The sequence below is a fragment of the Prunus avium genome, chromosome 1, assembly GCF_965620075.1.
Source record: "Prunus avium chromosome 1, drPruAviu1.hap1.1, whole genome shotgun sequence".
Taxonomy (NCBI): Eukaryota; Viridiplantae; Streptophyta; class Magnoliopsida; order Rosales; family Rosaceae; genus Prunus; species Prunus avium.
In genome coordinates this window covers 7,655,402-7,668,708 of record NC_142284.1, presented here as the reverse complement: position 1 = coordinate 7,668,708, position 13,307 = coordinate 7,655,402, and the positions used below count along the sequence as shown (strand labels likewise).

Below are 13,307 nucleotides of genomic sequence, written 5' to 3'. Positions count from 1 at the left end.
TTACACTATATTTGGCAAAGCATCGTCTCCTCTAGCCTCTGTTACAGAAACAGAATTTACATGAGTTGCTTGATTGGTTTGCTCTATAGCAAGCACAGAGCTATCTTTTCGGTCGAAAATGAAATGCTTTGTTATCGTTGACAAGACAGAGGCTTCTGGATGGAAGGAACTCAAAGCAGGCCAGTGGTTGTAGAGGAAATGAACCATATATATCAAGCATGAAGAAATTGAAATCACTCCAGTGATGATGAAGAGGCCTCCGAAGCTGTACACATTTAGACTGGGATTGTCTGAAGGGAATGGGGAGCTTGGGTCCTGACATTTGGTTTCATATGAAAAATACTTATGTTGCATTTCTTCCATTTTCCCATAATCTTGAGTCAAATTCAAGATTTCCCTTGAAATGTAAGAAACAAGAGGGGACTCTCGAGGGAAGGCCTGAAATAGAAAAAGAAACAAAATTAATTTCTTCATGTTTAAACAACACACACTCGCATGTGCACGACACACATGTATATATATGCATATGTGTCTAATTATTTGTCAGCCATATATATAAACATGTATGTATAGGTATTTTCTCAAAGATCCTCTCTACAAAAAAATCATTCAAATCTGAAACCATATAACCACTCAATATATTAGCTTCTATTCATTGTGGCCTACAAAAGTCATTCATGAGGAGAGACTCACAAAGCCAAATCCATCAATTCTGTAGGTTGGTCCAACCACAATGTATCTTGAGCAGTAATTGGCGAGGAAATTCTTTAAGTAGGGACTTTCATCAAAGATAGCATCAACCCCTCCATTTTTGCTTTCTTTGGACAGTGCTTGATGAAATTCCTCCGGGGAAGAATAAGGCTTCAGCTTTTTCTCCTCAAATTGTAATAACTGGATGAACGGAATTCAAAGCAGGCCAGTATTTGTGGAGGAAGCAAACTATATAAATCAAGCATGAAGAAATCGAAATCATTGAAGAACAGAGTAAAGAAACTGTAGAAGCAGGGAGAATTTCAGAGAAGGAATTGTAGGTTTCTGTATTTCATTAAGCTCTAACTGAGCACATTACAATCTTTATATCAGCCTAACTACAGTCTTAGCTGGCTACTCACTTTGCTAACAACTCTAACCACATTCTAACAGCTTACTCATTTATCTGTTGACACTTGGCAATATCATCATCATGTTGTGAATTAATGACTAACTCACTGCCCTTTTAAGATCTTGTTGTTGATGGACTTTAGACAAAGAACTCAATGATGGATGAGTCTTACACACACACACACAGAAATTAACCAAGCACAAATGACACAAGTGTTTATAGAGGTTCAGCAAATTGCCTACATCCTCTTTGGTGATCACCTTGAGAAATTTCACTAATGAAGATAGGTTACAACTTTGGTTTACAAAGGAAACCCCCTTAGAACACTACCCTCACAATCTGTTTCTCTCACACCCTTGCTCAACACCTTGATACACTTAGAGAACTCTCTTGCTCTCTCCCTTGGCTTTTCTGAAACTCTCTCAAAAAACTCTCTACTAGTTTCCAGCTTTTGCCACTACATATGTTCAACATGCTTTCACCCTTGTGTTATCTTACTTCACCCCATTACCTACACAAGCCAATGGACAAGAGATAGGATATCTGATTGTCCTCCACGTTCTTTCCTTTTAGTCACCACTTAGACTAAGGGTCAGATTAGGTAGGTAATACAATCCCACTCAGCCACCTCCATTAAACCAGAAAATGGAGAGGAGATTAATCAAAATAGGATAACCAATTAGCCATGAGTGCTCTCCCAACTATCCAGCAGGTAGTCAACCCTCTTTTACATCAGAAGTGATCCATTAAGCACCTGCAAACTTGTGGAAAGCGATAGCCATTGAAAAGACAGTTGAAAATACATAAGCAAAACATCACAGCACGACTGGAGCGACCGGTCGTCAGGAATGGGCGACCGGTCGCCAGAAGTTTTCCCTCCAGACTTTGAATCTGCTTCTAAGCGACCGGTCGCAAATGTCAGGCGACCGGTCGCTCGTGCTTCATGCGATCGGTCGCAAAGAACTGGCGACCGGTCGCTCCTTGGTTTAGCTCCAGACCTCGAATCTGCCAGAAACGACCGGTCGCAACTTCCCAGCGACCGGTCGCTTTTAGGCAGTTTCAAATTCTCTCTTTGAGCGCCAAAACCTTTATATCCTTTAGGTGAGCCATTTTTTCCAACACATCATTGATATTCTTACAAAGAGGGAGGCTTCTGGATGAATGGAATTCAAAGCAGGCCAGTATTTGTGGAGGAAACAAACTATATAAATCAAGCATGAAGAAATCGAAATCATTGCTGTGATGATGAAGAGGCCTCCGAAAGTGTACACACTTAGACTAGAATTGTCTGAAGAGAATGTGGAACTTGCGTCTTGACGTTTGGTTTCATCTGGAAAATAATTGACTTGCAATTTTTCCATTTCCCTATAATCTTGAGTCACATTCAGGATTGCCCTTGAAACATGAGCAACAAGTGGGGAGCCTGTGGGAAGGCCTGAAATCGAAAATGAAAAAAAGAAGAAAATTAATTTCCTCATGTTTGTTATGAATAATTGCAACATGACAATGTAACAATATCAACACAAAACATAAGCAAGAGTTCTGGATTCAAACAACACACGCAGACGTATGCACGCACAGGTCTGAGTACGTACGTTATGAAAACAAGTGTATATCATGCATCCAAAGAATAAAGAGACTCACAAAGCCAAATCCATCAGTTTAGTAGGTTGGTCCAACCACTGTATCCGGAGTAATACTTACAGAGGAAGAGCTTTACGTAGGGAATTTCATCAAAGATAGCATCAACCCCTCCATTTTTGCTTCCATTGGACAGTGCTTGATGAAATTCCTCCGGGGAAGAATAAGCCTTCAGCTTTTTCTCCTCAAATTTTAACTGGCTTATTAAAAGATCTTTCACAAAGGAATCCTTGTGGTATCCAACATAATCACCAGTTTGTCTGAGCGCATTCACATCAACAATTGCTGGCTGCAACTTATCTACAGTAAAAAATGAGGCTAAGCTAGCAGTGTAACTCTGTGTCAAAATAAGTACCACAAAAATCCATATGATCAGCACAAATCTGGTCCAGTTGCTCTGCACCTTCTCCTCTGATATACAGGAAAGTAGAAATTGGTAGAGATCAGTTGAAGAAAAATTCAACTTAGGAACAAACATGAAAAACCGTATTCCCATTGGCTGAAAAAGAAACAAGAGTTGTGGCAAGCAAGACTTACTATGAGCAAACACAAGAGTTGAAAAAGAGAACCAAAGAGTGGTGGCAAGTTGTTGCTTTCGTGAACCATGCCTGAATTCTGTGTTTATACGATGTTCAAGAATCCATACTACAAGGCCTGTAAAGATGAAGGCGGCCTCAGATGTCAACCAAAGATCCCAACTAAGTGGCTTTAGGAAAATCCAAATATTCATTGTTTCGTTATTTTTAACTTTCACCACCATGCAAACGCCTGATTCACTCAAGTATAAAATCAACGTAGGATGTCCTATTGCAAAAATGGCTGTATCTCCCACCACAGCATCAAGTTTCTGCACTTTCATATTCAAATAAGTGACTGAAAACAATCAAAGAGGTCTCTTATCAAAACTAATTTTCGCTCTTATAAACACCGGTGTGTTTGAAATTGAAAACTCAGAAATAAAAGAGAGGGATAGGATTAAACACCAACATACCTTGAGCATAATCTGGGAAAGGAGCTCATCATAAGTCCCAGCAGCTTCTTTTGTTGAACTATTCATGTATGGAACAAACTCATACAAAACAGCAAATGGCATTCTTTTTAAGACCGCCCGGAAGACATCAATAGAAAACCCTGAAAATCTCTGAGGATCATTGTCATGACGAGACCAGTCTATGTTCACAAATTCTTTGACACCATCAGCTGCCACAGGTACGCCGATCCTCAACTTTTTGCCAGTAACAGGTATAACTCAACCCTTCGGTGCAATATATGTGTTTCTGGGCCGGATAAGATCTCTTGTTTTCATAAGCTCATGATCAACCATGGAATAGTTTGATGCTACTTTAGCTGATTGAACTAAATCATCAAATGTTTCTTTGTTAGTGTTGGAGATCCAATATCAAATAACTGTCTCTCCCTTACTTATCACATTGAATATTTTAAAGGCTGTTGGTTGAAACTGTCCACCAATTAATCTGAACTGTCCACTTAGGCCTTCAAATCTGGTAGTAAGCAATTTGTTCACAAGTGCTGCACCCGATTTAGAGAGTTATGCCTAACATTTCACCGGCATTTGTAGCACTACTATTCTTCTGCTTTCGAGCAGTTGTCGACTAACTATCTGTTAGGAAAAATCAATAAATGGCTTATATTATAAGATGACACAGATGAAATATAACAGCAGCAAACTACAATGATAATTTAATAGTATAAACAGAAAGTAAATACAGAAAACTGACTTTTATTGTAGATAGAGGCTTGCGTATTTCGCAATGTCCTAAAGACAGAATTTCGCCTCCTCTCAGTGCTTGAAGTTCAACAGGCGTCTATCTCCCAGGATTCAACTATCTATAATCCAAGGGTCCAGCACCGGATCCTTGGATTCTGGCGAACTGTGGTGTGTTTCTCTCCAATACAGTTTGTAAAATTTAATGCAATAAGAAATGGATGAAAAAGATGTACGTATTGTGGCATAGGACTTCTGTTTAATAACAGACTCGCACCCCTTCGAAATTGCAGTTAATAACAGTTTATTCGTGTTCAAAATTCAAACAAAAAGATAAGTCTTTTGGTTTGAATCTAACTTCTGCAAAGAGAAATCCGAAAATAAAAATAAAAATATTTATATTATTTTCGGGCTATCTGAAGAGACCCCAAGAGCCCTAAGGCCCAAGGCCCAAGTCTTGATTAATTAAATATTATTATTAATCAAGCCCATCATGCAAGCCAACCATCCAAGTCCATCATACCACCAATTTCTTATTTAATTGGTGTAAAGGTTTCATGCTTATAAAGCATGAGAAACCTTTTGGTTTCTCCAATGTGGGACTCCATTTGCTTTCAAACTTCCAACACTATCCTCCTGGTCAACCAGTTCTACAGCCTTAGCTAGAGCCCAGAAGGTATCATAAGCCCATAAGCCAAAGAGGTTTATCCGTGAAGTAGTATGCTTTGTCTTGCCAATGTTGGGTAACGATGGTCTCCTTTTCCATCTTTAAGAGTTTTTGACATTGGTACATAGGGCCTTACACCAATCACAACTTCCATTGAATCAATGGCCTCTGCCTCCACTGGATGCAATAAAGTTGATAGCCCAGCAGTTATGATCCATGCATACCCTTCAGTCATCCTGTTTGATCCGAGTGAATAAGTCATGTGCACCAAGATTACCCTTGTCTCCATTCCCATATTAACTTGGTATGCTCTCTCAAAATTTGATAGGGACTCGATGATGGAGAAATGACACTGAAATTACCTGTAGGATGACTAAAAATGCCTAAAGGGGGGTGAATAGGCCAATTTAAGATTATAATCAATAAACAAAAAATAAACTTCGGTAGCAGGATTGATATGGCTTATCAATCCTGAAACGTGCTGAGAATAAATAAAGGAACACGCAGAGAATTATTTTATGTGGTAAAACCTCACCTTTGGGGAAAATCCACGAGACTCTTCAGTCCAACACAAATCCACTATAGAACGATGATTACAAGTACTCACACACTTATCCTAGACATATTCTAGATAATGTTTACCGACTTCTTCGTAACTCAACTTCTGTCACGGGATGATCTTCGACACTCCTTATGTTGAATGCAATACTGGTCACGATTGCTTTAAGCTCGCCGGAGGAAAACCGCCACCACAGTCTTGGTGCCCTCAACCGTATGAGTCACCGACATGCATATGATCATGAATGCAATATGAATGATGAAAGGATTTGATAAATCACCAAGTAAACAAGGAACACTTGATGACTTATCTGAAAAAAATATGCATAACAGTTTTCTCTTAAAAATTCTATATGCTCAAAACCAAATATGTCGAAAGCTGTTTTTCTAAAAGATACGCACACCAATGTTTTATACAAAACCTATTCTCCACTTTTCACGAAGGGTGCTCACAGCCACCAATCAATATCTAGCCATTCATTCAATTTGATACTCTTAGAATCCTAGATGATTTCGTCAGCTTATGATTTGCAATCCAATCAATTGTTTATACAAGGAAACCATGTGAATCAATGAAACCAATTAGCCATTAATAGAATGTGCTTTCCAAGTCAAAGATGAAAAATAATATTTTAACTTAAATCAAAATAGAGTCTAACTAGGAAAGTAATCTCAAGAGATAAAATCTAATCCTATTAAAAATAGGGTTAACATAAAAGTGTTTGAGTGAAAATAACTCCAATTAGGAATCCTATAATGAATGCATGATTATGTCATGATTTACCTGAAATCAAGTTCCTCATATCGATCAAGTCATACTTCAAAAATCCTGGATTGAATGTGTTGTGCCAAAACTTCCAGTAAAAGATATTCACACCCTAATTCTCGACCTATGCTAGAGTCTAGGAAATGACAATACAGTTTTCATACTAACAGACACTTCTGTAAGGTACTCTCGTATCTGTTGGAGTTGGCTCGACTAAACGAAGGAAAGAAGGAAGCAGCCCAGCATGCAGGCGCTTGAGCGGAAACTGCAGGCGCTCGAGCGGCAGAGGCATCTTGGCGTAGGCGCTCGAGCGGATCGCGATTTCTTGTTTCAAAACAGATCGGTTTTTGGCCTAGTTTTGGGAGGTTTTTTTAGTTTCCTATTCCTTGTATGATTGTGCTAAAGGCCTATACATATAAATAGGTACTTTAGACTAGGGTTTAGAAGGGTTCAAGATATACAAACCTAGGGTGAGAGAAAAAGAGATCTAGAGAGAGAGAGAGATCAAAGGGAGTTCTTTATTGTAACCAAAGGGATTTTTCTCATACTAGTGAATTTTCTCGGGGATCACCGGAGAGGACGTAGGCACGATGCCGAACCTCTATAAATTCTTGTGTGTGTTTGCTTTTGTGGTTTCGTGTGTGATTTATCTTTGCGTAGCTTGTGTTGTGATTGTTGCGTAGTCCATCAACGACAAGGTGTTGGAAGTGTTTTTGCACAACAAGTGGTATCAGAGCCTAGTTGCGGCGGGCATTGGTTTATGCCCAAGTGCTCTTATAACTTTAAGAGCGGCGGTGTGTTGAAGATGGTAGGCGACAAGGACGAAGAATGTTCCGGTACTAAGTCACAACGGGTATCAAGCACAAAGGTGGAGTTAAAGCCGTTCACCGGCAAGGAGAACTTCACGCTTTGGCAAAGAAGAATGAAGCATGTTCTTGAGCAGCAAGGTCTCAGCAAAGTTTTGGAAGGCAAGGAAAAGAAGCCGGTAACCATGACAGATGCAGAATGGGATGACCTAGACGAGCTTGCTAGAGGATCCATCGAACAACATCTAACCGATGAGGTGTTGTGTAATACGATGGAAGACACCACAAAGCAAACATGGGAAAATCTAGAAGAGATGTTTGCGTCAAAATCATTGTCCAACAAGCTTTTCTTTAAGGAAGAGCTTCACTCTCTTAAGATGGAGGAGGGCGCAAGCATGATGGAGCACGTAAGCGCCTTTAATAGGTGTATTGCTGACTTGCAGAGAATGGATGAGGTTTATAAGTCGGAAGACAAGACCGTGATGTTGTTGACATCCTTGCCACCGTCTTATAAACACTTTCGCACGACGCTTATGTTCGGGAAGGGAACCTTGAAGTATGAAGAGGTCATGCAAGACATCCTGACACATGACAAAATGGTTCAACGTTCCGATGGAGTCTCTCAAGGTGAAGGTCTTGTGGTCAAGTCCGGAGAGAGAGGTAGATCAAGCAAGCGTGAGGGCAAGAAGAGCAATAAGGGAAGGTCAAAATCCAAGGCGAAAGATGGTTGTTTCGAGTGTGGGTCAAAGGATCATTGGAAGAAGAATTGCCCTACATGGAGATAGAAGAGAAACAAAGGGAAGAAGCCGGATGAAGCCGGGGTCGCGGAAGAGAGCGACGGTGAGCTTTTACTTACTAATAGCATTGTTAATACTGATGCACTTGCTATTACTTCTAGGGTTTCTGCTTCTGATTGGATTTTGGATTCCGGGTGCTCGTATCACATGTGTTCAAACAAGTCTTGGTTTGACACATATGAGACGGACATTGGCGGAGAAGTTATGATGGGGGACGGCTCAGTTTGTAGAGTCGAAGGAACAGGTACAATCAAATTGAAGATGCATGACGGCGTGGTTATAACATTGGGTATGGTTAGGTACATACCTAAGCTGAAGAAGAATCTCATCTCCCTGGGTACTTTTGACAAGAATGGTTATTCGTATAAGTGTATGGGAGGAAAGCTCATAATTTCGAAGGGTTCACTCGTGATTATGAAAGGGGAGATTCAACCTAACTGCCTGTATCGACTATGTGGTATAACAGTGACCGGTGGAGCAGTTATATCTACCAAGAAGAACTCAGAAGATGATACTCAGCTTTGGCATTTGAGGCTAGGGCACATGAGTGAGCGAGCCATGCAAGAGTTGCACAAACGGAAGCTTCTAAAGGGCATGCACAATTGCAAACTTGAGTTCTGCAAGTATTGTACCATGGGGAAGCAGTCGAAAGTGACATTCAAGCTGCAAGACAAGGAAAAGAGGAGCACGGGAGTGCTTGACTATATTCACTCGGATGTATGGGGGCCCGCGCCAGTTAAGTCATTGGGTGGAGCTCGGTACTATGTTACTTTCTTGGATGATTTTTCTAGAAAGGTTTGGGTCTATTTCATGAAGGAGAAATCCGAAGTCTTCACAAAATTCAAGGTGTGGAAGGCAGAAGTAGAGAACCTGACAGGAAGGAAGATCAAGGTCCTTAGGAGTGACAATGGGGGGGAATATAAAGATAGCAAATTTCTGGAGTTTTGCAAGAGCAAAGGTATCAAGAGGCATTTTACCGTGAAGAAGATGCCCCAACATAATGGAGCCGTAGAGAGGATGAATAGAACTCTCATGGAGCGTGAGAGGTGCATGAGGATTCATGCAGGCTTGCCCGAGCCATTTTGGGCGGAGGCGGTTAATCACGCTTCCTATTTGGTTAACCGGTCACCATCAAAGTATCTTGATTTCAAGTGTGCGGAAGAGGTATGGTCTAACAAGTCTATTGAGTATTCTATTTTGAAAGTATTTGGATGCAGTGCCTATGCTCTTATACCTAGTGATGAGAGAACCAAGTTGAAGCCAAAGTCTCTTGAATGCATATTCCTCGGGTTTGAGAGTGGTGTGAAGGGTTTCAAGTTATGGGATCCAGTGAACCGGAAGAAGGTACTCAATAGAGACGTTGTCTTTGACTAGAAGACTATGCCTATGATTAAAGTCAAGAAACCAGAGGTGAAGGAGAATGTTGTTGGGATAGAAACAACCGTTACATAATCATCTAGTAGAGTGTTCGGGGGTACTTCGAGTTTGCAGCCAATTGGAGACGTCCATGAAGCAGTGGAGTCCGACACTGAGGTGGAGGAATTTGGACAACAACAACAAACTCAAGATGAAGAAGAAGAAGAGGCTCAAGATCAGGTGGAGCCACCATCCATAGCAAGGTCCAGGCCCAAGAGAACCATCAAACCTCCTCAACGGTTTGGATGGGAGACGGACGCAGTTCACTATGCTCTAAACATAAGTGAAGGAGACCCAACTACGTTCCAAGAAGCAGTTGAGAGTGCGGAGTGGGAAAGTTGGATGAGTGCTATGATGGATGAGATGGAATCTCTACACCGGAACTCCGTTTGGGAGTTTGTCCCTAAACCCGAAGACAGAAAGGTGATTGGCTGCAAGTGGGTGTTTAGGAAGAAGGAAGGAATATGTGAGAAGGAGCCAACTAGATTCAAAGCTCGTCTAGTGGCGAAGGGATACTTACAGAAGGAAGGAATTGATTATGATGAGATTTTTTCCCCGGTTGTAAAGCATACTTCTATACGGTTATTGCTCTCCATAGCGGCACAGTGGGACATGGAGGTGGAGCAAATGGATGTAAAGACAGCTTTTCTCCATGGAGACTTAGAGGAAGATATCTACATGAGTCAACCTCAAGGGTTCGTTGAAGCAAGTAAGGGAAATCTGGTTTGCAGGTTGAAGAAGTCTTTGTATGGGCTCAAGCAATCTCCAAGACAGTGGTACAAGCGCTTTGACACTTATATGCTGCGGATTGGGTATAGAAGATGTGAATCGGATTGCTATGTGTATTCTCATGTGTTCAAGGATGGGAAGATCATTCTGTTACTACTTTATGTGGATGATATGCTGATTGCGTGTCAAGATATGTCAAAGGTTCAAGAGTTGAAGATCCAACTTGGGAAGGAATTTGACATGAAGGATCTTGGACCCGCACAAAAGATCCTAGGAATGGAAATAAGGAGAGACCGAGATGAGGGCAAGTTGTGGTTGTCACAAAGCAAGTACATAGCTAAGGTACTTGAAAGATTCAATATGTTGGATTGCAAGCCCGTGTCTACTCCTTTGGCGGAGCACTTCAGGCTAAGTGCCCAAGAGAGTCCTTCTATTGACAAAGAGAAGGATGAGATGAGTAAGGTTCCGTATGCAAGAGCAGTAGGGTGTCTCATGTACGCAATGGTTTGCACACGTCCCGACTTGGCTCAAGCTGTGAGTGTAGTTTCAAGATACATGGCAAATCCGGGCAAACAACACTGGAATGCGGTGAAGTGGATTTTCAGGTATTTGAAGGGCACCAAGAGGTTTGGGATTTTGTTTGAAAGACAACAAAGAAAGGCATGTGTGTTGGGATATGTGGATTCAGATTATGCGGGAGACTTAGACAAGAGAAGGTCCACCACAGGGTATGTTTTCGTTTGTGGTGGAGGACCGATTAGCTGGAGATCGGTGCTACAATCAGTCACTGCATTGTCTACTACTGAAGCGGAGTATATGGTACTAACGGAGGCTTCTAAGGAAGCATTATGGTTGCAAAGATTGGCACAAGAGTTCGGGATAGCTCAAGACCTGGTGGTGATTAAGTGTGACAGTCAAAGTGCTATATGTTTGGCCAAGAACCAAGTGTATCATGGAAGATCCAAACATATTCATGTACGGTACCATCGGATAAGGGATTGGGTGAACGATGGGGACATTGCGATAGAGAAGGTTCATACAGATGAGAACGCTTCAAATTGCTTGACCAAGCCAGTTACAGCTGAGAAGTTCAGACATTGTTTGAGCTTGCTCAATCTTGTTACATGCTGAAGATTGAGGTGGAGCTCTTGGGAGTTACTAGAACGATTTCCAAGAGGTTTGAAGATGTTCTAGGGATCAATGGTTTTCACAAAGGTGTTTAGGCTCGCTAAGGTGGAGATTGTTGGAGTTGGGTCGACTAAATGAAGGAAAGAAGGAAGAAGCCCAGCATGCAGGCGCTCGAGCGGAAACTGCAGGCGCTCGAGCGGATCGCGATTTCCTGTTTCAAAACAGGTCGGTTTTTGGCCTAGTTTTGGGAGGTTTTTTAGTTTCCTATTCCTTGTATGATTGTGCTAAAGGCCTATACATATAAATAGGTACTTTAGACTAGGGTTTAGAAGGGTTCAAGATATACAAACCTAGGGTGAGAGAAAAAGAGATCTAGAGAGAGAGAGAGAGAGAGAGAGAGAGATCAAATGGAGTTCTTTATTGTAACAAAAGGGATTTTTCTCATACTAGTGAATTTTCTCGGGAATCACCGGAGAGGACGTAGGCACGACGCCGAACCTCTATAAATTCTTGTGTGTTCTTGTGTATGTTTGCTTTTGTGGTTTCGTGTGCGATTTATCTTTGCGTAGCTTGTGTTGTGATTGTTGCGTAGTCCATCAACGACAAGGTCTTGGAAGTGTTTTCGCACAACAGTATCGATCTGTTGAAAGGAGTCTGTTATGTATGGAATCAAACCATTTCCCTATTCGGTGTCTTCGTAGATTACCACAACTTCACGCCATCCATATGGTTCAACAATGGATGTGATGGCTTTCACTTGAGAACAATCATCTAAAGCTGTCCGAATGAAGAAACGGTTTTGGGTTGAAGATAGTGAGGGGCTTGTAGCTGAAAATGAAAGAATGGGAATTTGAGCGCTCTCTGTCCAAGATTTATCACAAACTTGGCTTGGGTTAACGTTTGGGGCCCTATAATAGCTTGCACTTCTTCATTCTTTATCAGGTCTAAAGCTGTAAAAATCATACAAATGATGAAAGAACTCAAAATTTATAGCAATTTGAGGACAAGCAGTGGGAAAGATTTGCTACTCAATTCTGTCGAGGTTAAAGAATTTAAATTGTCATAAGATATAAGTACCCAGACATTGCACTAAATCTAGTAGCTCTAATAATATTTGGTTCTTTCACAATAGTACAATAACAGGGGAACTTTTTGGCAGCGACTAATTTCGGTTGCTACAAATCTTCTTTGCTACTGGTTTTTCGGCCACAAGATTATGTTTCCATTCCACTGCCATGCCCCACATGTGCTACCTTGCAGGACCTCTTTTATTTTTTAATTTTTAAAATATAATAAGTTCATAACATGGTAAGAAAGAACCATTTCAGATGAGTATAATAATCAGCTAAAATTATGAAAATTATACAACTTCATAACATGGTATGTATACCTGCTGATGCTGCAGCAACAATATCGTCGCTAGAGTTCTTCACAGAAGAGTCAACTGTGTTCTGTAGTTGGCATTTCTAGCATAGAAGTCAGAAAGTGCCATGGAAATGTAGCTTTGAGCCATCTTCCCAACTGGAGAACGCAAGTCAAGAATTACACCCACGTGTACCATTTGCTTCGGTGCTAGTGTCGTTCCATTATTTTCTTCGTCAACAGTTAAGGATTTTCCGTGGATGGTGAGATCTAAGAACAAGATGAATATGATGAAGAAGAATTTGAGGTGACTCTTAATGTTCGCCATAGAAACTCTGCAAGGAATGTAGAAGGCAAGCAAGGCTGCTTAACTCATATGGCTCTTACCTAATGTTTTTTGATAGACATGTGATTAATTAGCACTACGTACTAAATGATTGAGTAAACATTGTTGTCAACATTACCTGTAATAGATTATTTTCTAACTTTAAAAAAAAAAAAGAATTGAAAAACGTAGTTGGCAACAATTCTTTTTTGTTATCCAGATTGAATGATAAATTAAGCTCCAAACAAGAAAAACCCAGTAATATGCTAATATGCAAGTGGAAG

General features: G+C 40.8%; 1 protein-coding gene and 1 pseudogene across 1 annotated transcript; both read right to left on the bottom strand.

Moving 5' to 3' along the window:
• On the bottom strand, positions 1–3,602 carry LOC148297212 (glutamate receptor 2.8-like). Its single transcript, XM_088254674.1, has 5 exons — positions 3,281–3,602; positions 2,807–3,154; positions 2,242–2,537; positions 694–891; positions 1–438 (listed from the first exon to the last, which is right to left on the bottom strand). Exons 1-5 carry the CDS (start codon positions 3,600–3,602, stop codon positions 1–3), a joined length of 1,602 nt encoding a protein of 533 aa, XP_088110800.1.
• On the bottom strand, positions 3,572–13,026 carry LOC148297211 (glutamate receptor 2.3-like; annotated as a pseudogene).
• Positions 13,027–13,307: the final 281 nt, after the last annotated feature.